At 44.5% G+C, this 19951-nt stretch overlaps 1 protein-coding gene across 1 annotated transcript in view; it reads left to right on the plus strand.

Moving 5' to 3' along the window:
* The first annotated feature begins 328 nt into the window (after positions 1–328).
* susd5 (sushi domain containing 5) overlaps positions 329–19951 on the plus strand; it is a 38556-nt gene continuing 18933 nt past the window's right edge. The window contains exons 1-3 of the mRNA XM_078539795.1: positions 329–414; positions 4747–4924; positions 17923–18038. Coding sequence (XP_078395921.1) covers positions 330–414; positions 4747–4924; positions 17923–18038 — 379 coding nt within the window. The 5' untranslated portion in view covers position 329. The remainder of the gene's footprint in view (positions 415–4746; positions 4925–17922; positions 18039–19951) is intronic.

Genomic DNA, 19951 nt, shown 5'->3' on the forward strand with positions numbered 1-19951 from the left:
AAGTTTGGGGGTTTTTTTCTCCGCTTCCTCCTGAGGTTCACACCATCAGCCGCCTGTTTATTGTCGGAGCGGTGCGAATTTTCACACCGCTCCCAAACTTACCCTCCCTGCACAATGTCCTGTGAATAAAACCGTGGCCGAACTTCCTCTCGGCTTCTAGTCCTTCTTCTGTCCTCCGCTTCTGCCTCTCCTCGCCTTGCCCTGTGTGTGGATTCGCCCTGTCCTCACCTGTTGGCTGCTTTGTCCGCCCTGGGTCTCTCTCTGTGTGTGTGTGTGGGGCTCTCTACCCTGTCCAGCTCAGCTTCATCCACAGCGCCAGGATCCCGGCGATGGCTCCAGACTCTCACCTCCACTTCCCCCTCGCCAGGATGCTGTGTCTTCTCATCATCTCCGGTATCCAGGTCCGAGCACACGGTCAGTCCATCAGGAGAGTTTGCAAACAGGCTGCGTCGCCTCACTGCTTGGAAACTCTCATTTTTCCATGGGATTTTGTGTCAAATTGAACTGTTGCTAAGGATGCAGGCTAGCGATTGGGAAAGTTAGCGGATTCTTTACTGGTGGAATCATAGAAGCAGCATTTGTTTTCTTTTGAAGTATTTATACAATTCCCTTCTGGAAGTTATTCTTAAATCTGTGTCGCCTGGTGAAACAATTTCTCCTTATTTACTCTTTCAAAACTCTTCATAGATTTAAACGCCCTCTAATAAATCTTGGAAAAGCTCAGCAGGTCTGTGGAGAGAGAAAAACACTTAACGTTTGGAGTCGGTATGAGGACTGGAAATGTTAACTCTGGCATGTTAGACCTGCTGAGTTTTTCCGGCATTTTCTGTTTTTGTTTCAGATTTCCAGCATCGGCAGTATTTTGCTTTTACTCTAATAAATCTTCCCTTATCCTTTCTCTGCTCTCAGGAGAACAACCCCAGCTTCTCCAGACTCTCCCTATAACTGAAGTTCCTCAACCCTGGTGACATTCTGGTAACTCTCCTCTGCACTCGCTCCAAGCCCTGTGCCTATTTGATACGAACCTGATCCATGAATATTGTTTAGATTGAATGAACAGGAGGCGGCTATTCAGCCCCACCAGCCTGTTCTGCAGCCATTTCGATTAGGTCCAGGGCTGCATCTAATCCCCATCTCCCTTGCCTGGCTCTAATTTTAAGGCTCTGCTCCCCTTGTTCCGGACTCCCCCCACCAGAGGGAATAGTTTCTCTCTAGAGTGCAGTCCATACAACCTGAGCTCACAATTGAACCCTTTTTAACCGGGGTGACAGTTGTTCAGGGCCATGTTCCTGAAGAAATTTACATTGTAATAAAATGGCTGTACTTTTTGATTTCTTTTAGTTGCTAAGCACAAATATGTCCTTTGATCAGAACCAAACCATGTTGTGCTAAGTCCCAAGTTTTTATTACATTCCAAAAGGTTTGAGGTCAAAAAAGGAGGATCATAAAATTTCATGACCTGATTATGCACAGACTCTGATCATTAATGAGTTTGTTTTACACCCTTGGTGTTAACTGAAAGGTTTTTTTTTACATTTATTCCATACTTACTGCTGGTTCTAATTTCTCATTTTATTTTGAAATTCAACTCAGAAAAAACTCAATGTTATAGATAGTTTCAAAAAGAGCAGGATGTTCCATTTGTGAAATAGGAAAAAGATGTAATGATACAGTGCCTTTCATATCTTCAGGTGTCATGGATTATCGAGAGAGTTAGGTAGAATATAGATATTAAGTAGAATTAATATATAATTAGGACATTATACCTTAGAATTGAATAAACAGGCAGAAAAAGGGCCTTTTTACCCAGAAGCCTTTCACACACACACACACACATACACCCAGGGGCAGCACTGAATTTAATTAAGAACAAATGGGCATTACTTCATGTTTGTAGAATTTACTGGAATTTTAGAAAGCCCCCTTTTTGGATACAGGTATTGATAAGGACTATCCTTTTATGATTTGAATGCTATATTCCTTACCTAAGAAATATTAAAAGGATAGTAACATTCATTAATGATAGTTCAACCTGGAACTTGTCGTCATTTTCTATTAAGAAAGGATTCTTAAAATCCAGCTCAGGATATCATGAAAGGCTAGTGAGCCTCTAACTGTCAGAATTGAACATTATCAGACCCCTTTTACAAAGGACAGGTGCTACGAGAATGTAGCCTTTAAATGACCTAAAAATTAAAAAAAAGCTTTAAAATGACTATTTCTGTGTTCCAGTTTAAAAATCACTTTACAAAAATGAAATTAATTAAGATTGATATTAGAAACATTACAAACATTTATTGACCAGATAAATGCTCATGATGTTCACATAATAAGGCAATCTGCAATAATTAAATAATTATCAATAATAGTGAATGATCAAGAATAATCAAAAGGGCGGAGCTTAAACAAAGAAACAATACCCATAGCTGCTAACGATGGTATAATTTAGTTCAATGGGGCATAAAAATAGAGGCTTTCCCCCAGAAACTGGGAAGTGTTGAAAAAAAATCAAAAATCAATACTTCTCAGGCTGTCTGAGCAGCTGGATACTTCAACTGGTCAGGCAGCTGAACTACCCAGGGATTTAAGGTAACACTTTAAATGTTTGATGGATATTCTAAGGGATTTTAGTCTGTAGCATTTTAAGAGTTTCTTTTACTGGATTCTATATTAGAACTAAGATTATATTTTCCATCTTTCTATAATCTTTTTAATGTTGTAATGTACTTATCCACTTTCAAGCCTATTGCATGCTATGATTCCGTAATACATTTGTAAATAATTTAGTAAAATATATTGTCTCACGTAGTATTCTGTATGCAACTTTAAGGATCCCCTCTCTTGTACACTCCTAAAGTGGGGAGATAGATTTTTTGAAGAGAGACCCCTGAATGCTTATAATATCTGGGCAACTATAAGCTAGTTGATAATTATTTAAAAAGGCTATCTGGAAGAAGGTAACATCTCTTGAGGGTTGTCTTCCTTGAGGGAGAAATGGTTCACTTGCTTAGACCCAAAGTAAGTGTCTGCAGGAAGTGATTATTTTAAACTCAGGTGATGGGAGTGCTCCTGATCTGAGATGGCTGAAAAAGGGGTTCGGGTTATACTTCATGTCCCTAAACACTTTACAACCAATGAAATGCTTTTTTTGAAGTATTGTTACAATTCTAATGCAGGGAATGCAGCAGCTAATTTGCAAATCGAAATCTCTCACAAACAACAAAGTGATAATGACCAAGTAATCTGTTTTAGTGATGTTGGCCGTGGGCTAACTATTGGCCAGGGCACTAGCGGGAACCCCCCAGCTCTTTTTTTCTATAATATCATGAGATGTTTTACATCCACCTGACAAGGCAGACAGGGCCTCCATTTAAGGTCTGGTCAGAAGAATAGCATCTCTGGCAGTGCAGCACTCCCTCACTACTGCACTGGAGTCTCAGCCTAAGTTACATGCTAAAGCCTTTGGAGTAGACTCTAAATCCATGGCCTTCTGACTCACAATATGACGTAAGGAATAGAAAATATTATTATTACTGAAAATATTTTTTAAAAATTGCAACATTGCAATATTTAAAACATTCCAATTGCTGAGGGACCCAGGATGATGGGAAATAGAGATGAGATTAATTAAAGATTTGGGGGGAGAGATAATAGGAGTGACTTTCCTTACACATGGTGTTGTGAGACTCTAGGATCACTACCAGAGTCATTGATGAAAGTAATGACCATGACAGCGTTTATGAATAGGCTAGAGAAGTGGCTGAACAAAAGGAGAATAAAGAGATGGGAACAGAGCCGGGATGTGGGATTAGGATATTGCTCCACTGGACAACGAACACTAGCATGGACAGGTTAGGTGGATGACCTGATTCTTTGTTGATATTTCTGTGAAATTGCATGTCTCTGATAAACTAAACGCCATTTTACACACTCCCATAAATAGAATCCCTCCATATAGAACCAGAGGGGGAGCGGGTGACATAATTTCAATAGATAAAGCTGGACATGTGTAATAAGGTTGTACAGGGTCGGACTGCGCGGGTGAGAGTGGAGATCAAAGCAAATGATTGTGGATGCTGGAAATCTGAAATAAAAACAGAAAAGGCTGGAAATACTCAGCAGGTCTGACAGCATCTGTAGAGAGAGAAACAGAGTTAAGGTCCGTGACCTTTCATCAGAGCTGGAAGAAGTTATAGATGTAACGGTTTTAAGCAAGCAGAGACAGGGGAAGGGCCTATGATTGGTTGGAAGGCAGGTGACAGGCCTATGATTGGATGGAAGGCAGGAGACAGGCCTATGATTGGATGGAAGGCAGGAGACAGGCCTATGATTGGGTGGAAGGCGGGAGAGATGAAATGACAAACTTGATGACGTACAAGGCAAACGGAGATGGTAATGAGACAAATAAAGAGACAAAAGATGTACTTAGAGAAATGGGATTGAGCAGAATCTTCACCAACAGTTGCTGCCTGAGAAACTGGGAGCTGTGATTATAATCTGAAATGATTGAACTCAGTGTTCAGGGCCCAATTAAAGGATGGATTGTTGTTCCTTAGGCTTCCTTTGAGCTTCATTAGGACAATGTAAAGGTCACCCGATGGGTCTAATTCCCAACCAAGAGAACCAAAGCCAATAAAAACTGTAATATTGTGAAATGGACAGAAGTGGTGGAGTTTGATCATTCTCAACCCAGCTGACTGGAGCTGAAATCCCAGGCAGTGTCTTATTGCATTTGTCTTGTCCCAGGGAAGATGTTCGTACTCCGGCCAAAGAATGGGACCACGCGATGGGACATGACCACAGCACAAGGCTTGTGCAAAGAGCAGGGGGCGCGCCTGGCCACGGCTGAGGAACTGCAGCGAGCGGTGGAGGAGTGCGCGTTCACGGAGTGTACCACTGGCTGGATCGCAGGCAACCGGATCGGGTAAGAACACCATCCCCCACCGCCCATCCCCTCAAATAAAGGAAAAGGGGAAATCGGCATCAGCAGCAGTCACCCCGACCCCAAGTAACCACTGGTTCAAAGCTTTAACCCAAACCTTTCATACAACTGTGCTGGGTGGGAACAATTGAGAGGAGGTGAATCTGGAGCCCATCCAGATCCTGTCAGATGGCCAAAGATCTGGAAGAGATTCAAGAACTTGGAGCTCTGGAATGTTTCCCAACCCCCCAATTCTATTTTCAATCGCTTAAATAAAACATCAATCGAGAGAAAAAAATATTACCTCCTGGAATGTTTTGATTTTCCTGGTGAATGTCTGAAATAAATTGATTGATTGCTACCCCAGTGCCCCGGGACCTCTTTAGACCAATTTCAGAAACCCCTCCAAGTCATATCGGTCTGCACTAAACCATCCAATCACCTTGTGGGTCCTAAATACCAGTTCCAAGGCATCTCTCCACCTTCAGTCACCTGGGTTTGTGTTTTCACACATGATTGTTTTCAGTTCTCCTACTTTCTATTCAACATTTGTATTCTCTAGGTTTTCAGCTTCTCTGACTGTAGTTTCTGATGCTCACATCCTGAGGTTTGAGTCGCTCCCATCATCTCATTTTCATATTGTTGTGGATCCAGTACTGGTGCCTTCTCACTTTCAGTACCAGCACCATCTTTACTGGAATGGTTGTCGCGTGAGTGGTTTTAGTTACAAGGTTAGGTCCCAGAAACTGGGCTTATTTTCCCTCGGGAAAAAGCGTTTGAGGGGAGATTTTGAAGCAGTTCATAAGATGATGACAGGTTTAGACCAGGTAGACAAGGAAAAGCTGTTCAGATTAGTTGATGGCACAAAGATCAGGGGACACAGATTTAAGGTTTTGGGCAAGAGATACAGGGGGGATGTGAGAAAGAGCTTTTTTACACAGTGAGTGGTAATGACCTGGAACTCACTGCCTAGCAGGGCGGTGGGAGTGGAGACGAGGAATGATTTCGAAAGGAAATTGGATGGACACTTGAGGGAAATAAAATTGCAGGGCCATAGGGAGAGAGCGGGGGAATGGGACTGACTGGACCGCTCTACAGTTAGCCAGCATGGACTCGATGGGTGGAATGGCCTCCTCCTGTGCCATAGTGTCTCCATGACTCTATCTTATTGTCAAATAACAATGGTGCAGCCTCCATTCTACAAATATCTCATTCACACTCCTGGTTTTCAGTTACTTTCTCCAGATTTCAGTTACTCATTCCTCCAAAATGTCTCCATTTTCAGTGTGCTCTTTACACCTGACATCAGTATGTGTGAAAATAACTGACAGCACAAAGGATTGTCAGTCACTAATGATGCTGCTCACTGGAATAGAAGTGAAGGGAGAGAGCAGCCAAGTTCTGCTGAATGGTACAACAAGCCATGTCTGTACCCAACCACTAATCAGCTCTTAGCAACAAAATCACCAGCCATGCTGTTCTGGAGCGATGGAGAGGATTGGGAACTCCTTGATGCCTCTGTCCAATTGTAGCAAATGTGACATCAATTGCTAACACCTCTCATTATTTAGTTAAAACTGTAACTAATCCTTTTCTGCAGTGTTTGTGGAAGTTGTTTATTTACAGCCTCTAATGACACAAAAACCTTCGCTAATGTATTTTTTCAAGGAAAGTAATTTGTGGTGTGTGATACCAGACTCCAATCCCCCATTCACAGTGCGAGATGCCCGGCTCCAATCCCCCATTCACAGTGTGAGATACCCGACTCCAATCCCCCAATCACAGTGTGAGATACATGGCTCCAATCCCCCATTTACAGTGCGGGATACCCAGCTCCAATCCCCCATTCACAGTGTGAGATACCCGGCTCCAATCGCCCATTCACAGTGTGAGATACCCGGCTCCAATCCCCCATTCACAATGAGAGATACCCGACTCCAATCTCCATTCACAGTGCGAGATAACCGACTCCAATCTCAAGTCACAATGCAAGATACCCAACTCCAATCTCCATTCACAGTGCGAGATACCCGACTCCAATCTCCATTCACAATGTGAGATACCCGGCTCCAATCTCCATTCACAATGCGAGATACCCGGCTCCAATCACCATTAACAATGCGAGATACCCGACTCCAATCTCCATTCACAGTGCGAGATACCCGGCTCCAATCTCCATTCACAGTGCGAGATACCCGACTCCAATCTCCATTCACAATGTGAGATACCCGCCTCCAATCTCCATTCACAGTGTGAGATACCCGACTCCAATCTCCATTCACAATGTGAGATACCCGACTCCAATCCCCCATTCACAGTGTGAGATATCCGGCTCCAATCTCCATTCACAGTGCGAGATACCCGACTCCAATCTCCATTCACAGTGTGAGATACCCGGCTCCAATCTCCATTCACAATGCGAGATACCCGGCTCCAATCTCCATTCACAGTGCGAGATACCCGACTCCAATCTCCATTCACAGTGCAAGATACCCGGCTGCAATCCCCCATTCACAGTCCAAGATACCCGGCTCCAATCTCCATTCACAATGAGAGATACCCGGCTCCAATCCCCCATTCACAATGTGAGATACCCGGCTCCAATCTCCATTCACAGTGCAAGATACCCGGCTGCAATCTCCATTCACAGTGCGAGGTACCTGGCTCGAATCTCCATTCACAGTGCGAGATACCCAGCTCCAATCCCCCATTCACAGTGTGAGATACCTGGCTCCAATTTCCATTCACAGTGCGAGATACCCGGCTCCAATCTCCATTCACAATGCGAGATACCTGTCTCCAATCTCCATTCACAGTGTGAGATACCCGACTCCAATCTCCATTCACAATGCGAGATACCCGTCTCCAATCTCCATTCACAGTGTGAGATACCCGAGTCCAATCTCCATTCACAATGCGAGATACCCAATTCCAATCTCCATTCACAGTGTGAGATACACGGCTCCCATCCCCCATTCACAATGTGAGATACCCGGCTCCAATCTCCATTCACAATGTGAGATACCCAGCTCCAATCTCCATTCACAATGCGAGATAACCGACTCCAATCTCAAGTCACAATGCGAGATACCCGACTCCAATCTCCATTCACAGTGCGAGATACCCGACTCCAATCTAAATTCACAATGCGAGATACCCGGCTCCAATCTCCATTCACAGTGCGAGATACCCAGCTCCAATCTCCATTCACAGTGCGAGATACCCGGCTCCAATCCCCATTCACAATGCGAGACACCCGGCTCCAATCCCCCATTCACATGAGAGATACCCGGCTCCAATTCCCCATTCACATGTGAGATACCCGGCTCCAATCCCCCATTCACATGAGAGATACCTGGCTCCAATCCCCCATTCACATGTGAGATACCCGACTCCAATCCCCCATTCACAATGCAAGATACCAGGCTCCAATCTAAATTCACAGTGCGAGATACCCGGCTCCAAACTCCATTCACAGTGTGAGGTACCCGACTCCAATCTCCATTCACAATGAGAGATACCCGGCTCCAATCTCCATTTACAGTGCGAGATAACCGACTCCAATCTCAAGTCACAATGCGAGATACCCGACTCCAATCTCCATTCACAGTGCGAGATACCCAACTCCAATCTCCATTCACAATGCGAGATACCCGGCTCCAATGTCCATTCACAGTGCGAGATACCCGGCTCCAATCTCCATTTACAGTGCGAGATACCCGGCTCCAATCTCCATTCACAGTGCGAGATACCCGACTCCAATCTCCATTCACAATGTGAGATACCCGCCTCCAATCTCCATTCACAGTGTGAGATACCCGACTCCAATCTCCATTCACAATGTGAGATACCCGACTCCAATCCCCCATTCACAGTGTGAGATATCCGGCTCCAATCTCCATTCACAGTGCGAGATACCCGACTCCAATCTCCATTCACAGTGTGAGATACCCGGCTCCAATCTCCATTCACAATGCGAGATACCCGGCTCCAATCTCCATTCACAGTGCGAGATACCCGACTCCAATCTCCATTCACAATGCGAGATAACCGACTCCAATCTCAAGTCACAATGCGAGATACCCGACTCCAATCTCCATTCACAGTGCGAGATACCCGACTCCAATCTAAATTCACAATGCGAGATACCCGGCTCCAATCTCCATTCACAGTGCGAGATACCCAGCTCCAATCTCCATTCACAGTGCGAGATACCCGGCTCCAATCCCCCATTCACAATGCGAGACACCCGGCTCCAATCCCCCATTCACATGAGAGATACCCGGCTCCAATCCCCCATTCACATGTGAGATACCCGGCTCCAATCCCCCATTCACATGAGAGATACCTGGCTCCAATCCCCCATTCACATGTGAGATACCCGACTCCAATCCCCCATTCACAATGCAAGATACTAGGCTCCAATCTAAATTCACAGTGCGAGATACCCGGCTCCAAACTCCATTCACAGTGTGAGGTACCCGACTCCAATCTCCATTCACAATGAGAGATACCCGGCTCCAATCTCCATTTACAGTGCGAGATAACCGACTCCAATCTCAAGTCACAATGCGAGATACCCGACTCCAATCTCCATTCACAGTGCGAGATACCCAACTCCAATCTCAAGTCACAGTGCGAGATACCCGACTCCAATCTCCATTCACAGTGCGAGATACCCGACTCCAATCTAAATTCACAATGCGAGATACCCGGCTCCAATCTCCATTCACAGTGCGAGATACCCAGCTCCAATCTCCATTCACAGTGCGAGATACCCGGCTCCAATCCCCCATTCACAATGCGAGACACCCGGCTCCAACCCCCCATTCACATGAGAGATACCCGGCTCCAATCCCCCATTCACATGTGAGATACCCGGCTCCAATCCCCCATTCACATGTGAGATACCCGACTCCAATCCCCCATTCACAATGCAAGATACCAGGCTCCAATCTAAATTCACAGTGCGAGATACCCGGCTCCAAACTCCATTCACAGTGTGAGGTACCCGGCTCCAATCTCCATTCACAATGAGAGATACCCGGCTCGAATCTCCATTCACAGTGCAAGATACCCGACTCCAATCTCCATTCACAGTGCAAGATACCCGGCTGCAATCCCCCATTCACAGTCCAAGATACCCGGCTCCAATCTCCATTCACAATGAGAGATACCCGGCTCCAATCCCCCATTCACAATGTGAGATACCCGGCTCCAATCTCCATTCACAGTGCAAGATACCCGGCTGCAATCTCCATTCACAGTGCGAGGTACCCGGCTCCAATCTCCATTCACAGTGCGAGATACCCGACTCCAATCTCCATTCACAATGTGAGATACCCGCCTCCAATCTAAATTCACAATGCGAGATACCCGGCTCCAATCTCCATTCACAGTGCGAGATACCTGACTCCAATCTAAATTCACAATGCGAGATACCCGGCTCCAATCTCCATTCACAGTGCGAGATACCCGGCTCCAATCTCCATTCACAGTGCGAGATACCCGGCTCCAATCCCCCATTCACAATGCGAGATACCCGGCTCCAATCCCCCATTCACATGAGAGATACCCGGCTCCAATCCCCCATTCACATGTGCGATACCCGGCTCCAATCCCCCATTCACATGAGCGATACCCGGCTCCAATCCCCCATTCTCGTGTGAGATACCCGGCTCCAATCTCCATTCACAGTGTGTGATATCCGGTTCCAATCCCCCATTCACATGAGAGATACCCGGCTCCAATCCCCCATTCACATGTGAGATACCCGGCTCCAATCTCCATTCACAGTGCGAGATACCCGGCTCCAATCTCCCATTCACATGTGAGATACCCGGCTCCAATCCCCCATTCACATGTGAGATACCCGGCTCCAATCCCCCATTCACAGTGTGAGATACCCGGCTCCAATCTCCATTCACAGTGCGAGATACCCGGCTCCAATCTCCATTCACAATGCGAGATACCCGACTCCAATCTCCATTCACAATGTGAGATACCTGACTCCAATCTCAAGTCACAATGCGAGATACCCAGCTCCAATCTCCATTCACAGTGCGAGATACCCGACTCCAATCTCCATTCACAGTGTGAGATACCCGGCTCCAATCTCCATTCACAATGAGAGATACCCGGCTCCAATCTCCATTCACAGTGCAAGATACCCGGCTGCAATCCCGCATTCACAGTGTGAGATACCCGGCTCCGATCCCCCATTCACAATGTGAGATACTTGGCTCCAATCTCCATTCACAGTGCGAGATACCCGCCTCCAAACTCCATTCACAATGCGAGATACCCGGCTCCAATCTCCATTCACAATGTGTGATACCCGACTCCAATCTCCATTCGCAATGCGAGATACCCAGCTCCAATCCCCCATTCACAGTGCAAGATACCCGGCTCCAATCTCCATTCACAATGCGAGATACCCGACTCCAATCTCCATTCACAGTGTGAGATACCCGGCTCCAATCCCCCATTCACAATGTGAGATACCCGACTCCAATCTCCATTCACAGTGCGAGATACCCGACTCCAATCTCCATTCACAGTGCGAGATACCCGACTCCAATCTCCATTCACAGTGTGAGATACCCGGCTCCAATCTCCGTTCACAATGCGAGATACCCGGCTCCAATCTCCATTCACAGTGCGAGATACCCGACTCCAATCTCCATTCACAGTGCAAGATACCCGGCTGCAATCCCCCATTCACAGTCCAAGATACCCGGCTCCAATCTCCATTCACAGTGCGAGATACCCAGCTCCAATCTCCATTCACAGTGCAAGATACCCGGCTGCAATCCCGCATTCACAGTGTGAGATACCCGGCTCCGATCCCCCATTCACAATGTGTGATACCCGGCTCCAATCTCCATTCACAGTGCGAGATACCCAGCTCCAATCTCCATTCACAGTGCAAGATACCCGGCTGCAATCCCCCATTCACAATGCGAGATACCCGGCTCCAATCCCCCATTCACAATGTGAGATACCCAGCTCCAATCTCCATTCACTGTGTAAGATACCCGGCTGCAATCCCCCATTCACAATGCGAGATATCCGGCTCCAATCCCCCATTCACAATGTGAGATACCCAGCTCCAATCTCCATTCACAATGCGAGATACCCGGCTCCAATCTCCATTCACAGTCCAAGATACCGGCTCCAATCTCCATTCACAGTGTGAGATACACGGCTCCAACCTCCATTCACAGTGCAAGATACCTGACTCCAATCTCCATTCACAGTCCGAGATACCCGGCTCCGATATCTCACTCACGGTGTGAAATGATCAGACACCAATCCTTCACTCATAGCCTGAGATGGTTGTGTGCTGTGAACTTTGTGAGCAGAACTGAGCATGAATCTCACAAATTGGAGCAAAATAGGTTAGTTGTTCTAGTTCATTTGGACTCTGAAGAAGAGTCATATGGGCTGGAAACATTAACTCTGTTTCTCTTTCCACAGATGCTATCAGACCTGTTGAGTTTTCCCAGCATTTTCTGTTTTTCTTTCAGATTTCCAGCATCTTCGGTATTTTGCTTTTATTTTAGATTAGTTGATCATATTGTCTCAGTGGTCCAGTGGACAGAACTGGTAAATAGAGGAAGTTTAGTTAGCATGGAGAGACTTGTATTATTCAGTATTCAGCACAATGGCTTCTGCTTAATGAGTCACTCTTTACACTGTTTGGTGAATATCAGAAAAGTGTCAATGTCGTAATCAGTAATTAGAACTATCTAAAGATGTTCTCTGAGAACAGCTTAAACACCATTGACATTTTTATTGCCCCTAGAATGTCTGTTCCACTGAGTCATCAACATTGCCTGCTGTAGTCAATTCCAGCTCTTACCATACTGTGTCTATCCATACTGATTCAGCAAACAGTCTAGGAATGTTGTTTAAATAGTGAGAAATAAACCTTTTTTAGATTTATAGCTTATCCAGATGACGCTGAATGACATCAGATTTTCACAGTTTTGTCCTTCTAAATAACAGGTTCAGTTTAAAATGGAATAAATTCCACAAACGACCATAAATTTAGTCTAAACTATTTATTACAGATTGTGAGCACATCTGAATCAGGGACTAGTCTTGTTTTGGCAATAACAATTCGGCATTCCTGTTAGCTTGTGTGCATTGGTCCATCTTTAGCTTAAAAACATAATGTTTTTTTATTTTAATTTATGAAGGTTGAAAACATTGTTCAGGAATTGAACACTCCTGTTTTCCTTTTCCTCTTGCTGTTGAGCATCAAGTATTCCCGGGATAGTTAACTAGCTGAGTTAAGGAGCCTCTTTTTCTTGAATCCCAATCTCCCAAAGGCATCCCATTACTGTTTTCACTGAGACATCTTACATTTCGAATGCCCTCTGGGCGGTTGATAGTGCCCAAGTGTCAGAATGTTTTGCACTGTGTGCCCAGTCTTAACCAAGCTCCGATGACACTGTAATGTATGAATGTATCACACTGAAGACTTTGTTAAACTGCAGGAAGAGAATTCCATCTCAGGATTCTGACTCACAGTCACATTTTATATCTGCTCATCTCCCCTCTGGTCTTGTGCTAATTATCGTAAATCGGTGCCCTCTGACTACCAGTCGTCCTGCTCGTGGAAGCAGCTTCTCCTTATTTACTCTATCAAAGCCTCTCATAATTTTAATTTGGGTGTTATGACCGATGCAGTTGGTAAAGCGGACTTATTTAAAAATCCCAGAGGGAAACTTTAAACAACTGATATAACGAATAATTTTAAGTATTATGTTTGAGATGCTACTCTAAACTCAGGAATCAGACTGGCAGTTCTCGAAGTTTTACATTAAACTAAATGAAACATTTTATTAATTTACACAGGTTAAAATATGTGTACACACATGGTTACAAATTACTACTATCATAACCTTTAACAAATTCCCAAACTAATCTCCATTAAGCCAACAGCAACCCATAGGCTTACCCAAACACCAGGCAAAGCATTTTCACCTTACCAATTCAAAATGAGGTTCTTTTCACATTGGTTCCTTGTAGATACAGTGGTCGGCTTACGGGCTTTGATCTTTCATTGTCTCTGCTCTGCACACCCGAAAACTGCTGAAGTTATACCTACCAGCCCTCTGAACAAAACTTCTCTAACAATAAAACCCCTTTCATAGCACCAATTTTATTAGTAATATAAACATCTTGCTTGGCAGCTGCTAGAAAGGTGTCAGTTTTCACCCCACTTGTTGAATGTTCTATTCAAAAAATGCAAATTCACACTATCTCTCTTCCATATCAAAACGAGTATACATCAAAGCACCCAGACGAGCTGGCTTTAATCCAATTAAGACACACCCACAGACTAAACCTCTATTTTAAAATAAAAATATTTTCCAAAATATTATATACATTAATAGTTTCATGACATTGGGTTAAACAAAGTCAAGAGATTACAGAATTTATAATGATGAGCATTTGGAGAGCTAAGTGTCACAGTAAGTTAACTCAATGTCCTTTCACTCCTGACCTTCAGTCCAGCTCAGGCTGATAGCTGAAAAATGATTTCTATGTGAAAAATCCAGACATTCTCCAGTGAATTAAAAGCATATATCAACTCATAATTTGACAATTGGTGTGTTCCTAAATCTAAGAAGGCAGAATGATGACTGGTGCAGCTCTATATGTTCCTCTGAGACTGGGTCAGAAGAACATGGAGAAGAAGCTTTACCATGTGTCTAGCCCATGATGTAGCTGCTTTGGGAGAGGGTGCAGATACCCCATTGCGTAGGAACATGAATAAAAGCAAAAAAAAAGATTTGCAGTTTTTATAGTGCCTTTTACAACCTCCAGACTTTACAAAGCACTTTGCAGCCAATGAGATCTTTTTGAAGAGTAGTCACTGTTGTAATGTAGGAAATTCAGGCCCATGAGGCTGTTCTGCCATTCAATTAGATCTTGGCTGAACTGTATCTTAAGTTACATTTACTTGCCTTGGTTCTATATCCCTTAATCCCTTACTCAATTAAAACCCATCAATATCAGGTTTGAAATTTCCAAGTGACCCCCCCACTTCAACAGCTTTTTAAGGGAGAGAGTTCCAGGTTTCCGCTACCCTTTGTGTGATGAAATGCTTCCCAAGTTTGCTCCTGAATGGCCTGACTCCTAATTTTAAGGTTATGCCTCCTTGTTTTGGACTCTTCCCCCCACCCCAGAGGAAATACCGGTAGTTTCTCTCTACCTATCCTTTCAAATCCTTTAGTAAACTTAAAACATGAACTACAAATGATCCAATACTGACTCCCTTCAGTTTCTTCATGCAGAAACTTTTTCTTATAAAATACCACAAAGACACAGGGATAGAATTTCTCCAGAGTTCTTCTATCTTCACTCTGCAACCCCAGTGGGAGATCAGGAAACTTCTCCCAGCTGTCCGCTGATCTTCCGCTATAAATTCTGCTGGGAAAAATCATGAGACACCCCAGGAAAGCTAGAGTTTCCAATCCTCCAGACTACCCTGGAACCTTCAGGAATGAAAGGTTAATCTCCAGGGCAGTGCTATGAACAACTTGGAGAAACATTCTAGAGGAGTTGCTAAAAGGCATTACGTTGGTTGGTTAGCTCCGATTGTTAGAGCATGATGCTGATAATGCCAAAGTTATGGGTCTGATCCTTATACTGACCAGAAGTGTCTGTTCTCACCAGAATTATGTCAAATTAGTTTAAGGGGAGAAGGTGGCATTGTGGTGATGTCACTGGACACGTGATTCTGACTAATGCTCATGGCAGCTGCTGGCATTTGAATTCAATTAATCAATCTGGAATATAAAGCTGGTCTTGGTAATGGTGACCATGGCAACTATCATCGATTGTTGCAAAAGCCCATCTGGTTCATTAATGTCCCTTCGGGAGGGAAATCTGTCATCCTTACCCGGTCTGACCTACATGTGACTCCAGGTCCACAAGTCACAGTGTTGCCGCTAGCTGCCCTCTGGAATGGCCTAGCAAGATATTCAGCTCAAGGACAATTCGGGATGGGTAACAAATGCTGATCTTAGCAGCGATGCCCACATCTCATGAAAGAAAAAAGAAAAAAATGAATAGTCTTTTTCCATTTTGTTTGAACAATTTTGTTTATTAGCTATAAAAAGATTGGCAATGGGGAGAAAGGCTGTTTCAATAACTGTCAAGAATCATGCAATTAGATAGTAAAGCATCTGTTTCCTTTCCAGCTGATGGGGGCAGGGCACTTTGAGGATGGGTAACCAATGGGTGGCTGAAGGTGGGAGGTCATGTGTTGAAAACTTCCCACAATATGTCCAACCAGAGTTGGTGTCAGCAACTGGAGCACTGATTCCCACTTGGGGATCCTCACAGGGTAAACTCCTGCTCCCTGAATTTCCACAGGTTTGTCCCTATTTCCATCCACAACCTAGAGATTGGTGACATTATTTCTCCAGGAATTTTGTCAATCTCCCACTGGCCAAACTCCACTAGTTTCACCAGCCATCAGCAAGATATTTACCCACATCAAAGTGTCAACAATTCCAGAGTCCCCACAAGCACGATAGCCAAGTAAGGAACGCACAGTTTCATCCTGGAACAGCTGATATGCTTGAGTTCTTGTTCTGAGAAAGGTGCAGAATGAAGGGTTGGAGTCTCCTTAAAGGCAGGTTAAAAATAACAGTGAGACTGGGTAAAAAGAAACGACTAAGATAAAAGCAAAAAACTGCGGATGCTGGAAATCCAAAACAAAAATAAAAATAGCTGGAAAAACTCAGCAGGTCTGACAGCATCTGCAGAGAGGAACACAGTTAACGTTTCGAGTCCGTATGACTCTTCAACAGAACTAAGGAAAAATAGAAAAGAGGTGAAATATAAGCTGGTTTAAGGGGGGGTGGGACAGGTAGAGCTGGATAGAGGGCCAATGATAGGTGGAGATTGCCAAAAGATGTCATAGACAAAAGGACAAAGAGTGTTGAAGGTGGTGATATTATCTAAGAAATGTGCTAATAGGTGACATTAAGGGTAGAAAGCAGGACGAGCAAAATACAGATAGCCCTAGTGGGGGTGGGGTGGGGTGGGGAGAAGGGATCGAAATAGGCTAAAAGGTAGAGATAAAACAATGGATGGAAATACATTTAAAAATAATGGAAATAGGTGGGAAAAGAAAAATCTATATAAATTATTGGAAAAAAGGGGGATCGGAAAGGGGGTGGGGATGGAGGAGAGAGTTCATGATCTAAAATTGTTGAACTCAATATTCTGTCCGGAAGGCTGTAAAGTGCCTAGTCAGAAGATGAGGTGCTGTTCCTCCAGTTTGCGTTGAGCTTCACTGGAACATTGCAGCAGGCCAAGGATGGACATGTGGGCAAGAGAGCAGGGTGGAGTGTTGAAATGGCAAGCAACAGGGAGGTCTGGATCATGCTTGCAGACAGACCGAAGGTGTTCTGCAAAGCGGTCACCCAGTCTGCGTTTGGTCTCTCAAATGTAGAGGAAATCACATTGGGAGCAGCGAATGCAGTGGACTAAATTGAGGGAAGTGCAAGTGAAATGCTGCTTCACTTGAAAGGAGTGTTTGGGCCCTTGGACGGTGAGAAGAGGGGAAGTAAAGGGGCAGGTGTTGCACCTTCTGCGGTTGCATGGGAAGGTACCGTGGGAGGGGGTTGAGGCATAGGGGGTGATGGAGGAGTGGACCAGGGTGTCCCGGAGGGAACAATCCCTGCGGAATGCTGCCGGGGGTGGTGAAGGTAAGATGTGTTTGGTGATGGCATCATGCTCTACTTGTCCCACAACTCCCCCCACTTAAACCAGCTTATATTTCACCTCTCTTCTATTTTTCCTTAGTTCTGTTGAAGAGTCATACGGACTCGAAACGTTAACTGTGTTCCTCTCCGCAGATGCTGCCAGACCTGCTGAGTTTTTCCAGCTATTTTTATTTTTCGTTTAAAAATGAAACAAACAGTTCTCAACCAAGATTATAACGGATTAAATGTGTTTGTGTTTACGTACAGGATAACCGTGTGCAGTAACATGGCCTTTGGCCAACAGGAGGTCCAAACTGTCAGTGTAAAAACTGAGGCAGTTTCTTCAAGTGGTCCGTATGATTCATTCTGCATTAAAGATCAAGGTTAGTGCTTAAGACAACACAGTCAACATGTTCGTCCTTTACAATGGTAACAATGTCTGTCATATTTTGGGATTTTTCCACAGAGGTAATTTGGAAATCAGTTATACTGAAGAGGTGTGTTTAAATTGAGTCACAGAGGTTTAAGATTCTTCCCCTGTTCTGATGCTAGATGAAGAGGAAAGAAACATATGTTCAGGGAACCCAGAGGCCGGAATTCCACTGGACTGGGAATTGGGGTATAGCCGGTCAGTTTTTATGGCCTGAGACTGACCAAGCCAGGTCTGGCTAGAAAGAGAGTAAAGTTTAAGTGTGAGTGTCCTGTTCTCCAGTTGGGACAGTGTAAGTGTTGTTTTATTGCTTTATAGAAATGTCTTGAAGTATGATCCTGTCACCCATGTGTACTCTATAAAATACACTTAAGTTCTGATTTTACATTGAATTTGACTTGCTCTTTTTTTCAGTAAAACTCTCAGGAAGATTGAACTCTGTGACTTGTTGAAGGGAGTCTTGCTCAGACCCTATCTGACAAAATTAAGTTCAGTTCTGGGCACTGCACCTGAGGAAGGATACACTGGTCTTGGAGAGGGTGCAGCATAGGTTCACCAGAATTTTTTTATTCTTTCATGAGATGTGGGCTTCATTTTTTGCCCATCCCTAATTGCCCTTGAGAAGGTGGTGGTGAGCTGCCTTCTTGAGCCGCTGCAGTCCATGTGGTGTAGGTACACCCACAGTGCTGTTAGGGAGGGAGGGAGTTCCAGGATTTTGACCCAGCGACAGTGAAGGAACGGCGATATATTTCCAAGTCAGGATGGTGAGTGACTTGGAGGGGAACTACCAGGTGGTGGTGTTCCCATCTATCTGCTGCCCTTGTCCTTCTAGATGGTAGTGATCGTGGGTTTGGAAGGTGCTGTCGAAGGAGCCTTCGTGAGTTGTTATCAAGCAAGAGATTCAATTCTGAGGACAGATTGCATAAACATGGCTTGTACTCCTTTGGATTTAGGAGATTCAGGAATGATTGGATCAAGATTTTTAAAATGTTAAAAGGATTTGATAGGTTAGATACGAATAAACTATTTTCTCTGGTGAAGAAATGAAAAACAAGGAAACACAGTCTTCAAATTAGAGCCAGGCTTCTTAGGACCAAAATTAGGAAGCGCTTTTTTCACACAAAGGGCAGTGGAAATCTGGAACTGTCTCCCACAAAGACTGTGGATGTTGAGGGTTAATTGGAGCTTTCAGGCCTGGGATGGATAGATTTTTCTTGGGTAAGGGTACCAAAGGATATGGCACAAAGTTGTGTAAATATGGTTGAGGTACAGATCTAATCGAAAGGTGGAGTAGATTGGAGGGGCTGAATGGCCTCCTCCTGTTCCTACAAGTTTATAGTTGGTTATTATTTATTACTATAAAGTGTCTCTACAGACCTTAGTCTGGATCGCCAACCCCATATTCATCACTTCACGAGTGATACCATTAATCCCATTAAAGGGGTGAGCAGGTTCTGTTACTTCAGCTAACAGTAAATTGGAAATGCAAGGCTAGAGCAAAGAAAGCAATGAATGTAATCTGAGATTTCTTCCTCCATAACTGATATCCCTCTGTTCCGGTAGATCATGATTCGATACTCGAACATAATTCCATGGGTCCCAGACACCTCCTCTCAGTGTGATCCTAGGCACTGATGGTCAGATATGGTTCAATGAGTATCCACAGTCCTATCCTGCACCCTCACTCACCTGAATTATTCGGGGGAGGATTCACAGGATGATGGTCAAGAACGGGGATCATTGTTGATATTGCTCATCTCCAATCCATGGATTCTGCAGGAACTGTAGAGCCCCGGTACAGTATTGTCCTGGCTGAAATAGATTAATGCAGTACAGACCAGAGATAAAAACTGGAACCCTCTTTGT

The sequence above is a fragment of the Cetorhinus maximus genome, chromosome 4 (genome assembly GCF_964194155.1).
Source record: "Cetorhinus maximus chromosome 4, sCetMax3.hap1.1, whole genome shotgun sequence".
Lineage (NCBI taxonomy): Eukaryota > Metazoa > Chordata > Chondrichthyes > Lamniformes > Cetorhinidae > Cetorhinus > Cetorhinus maximus.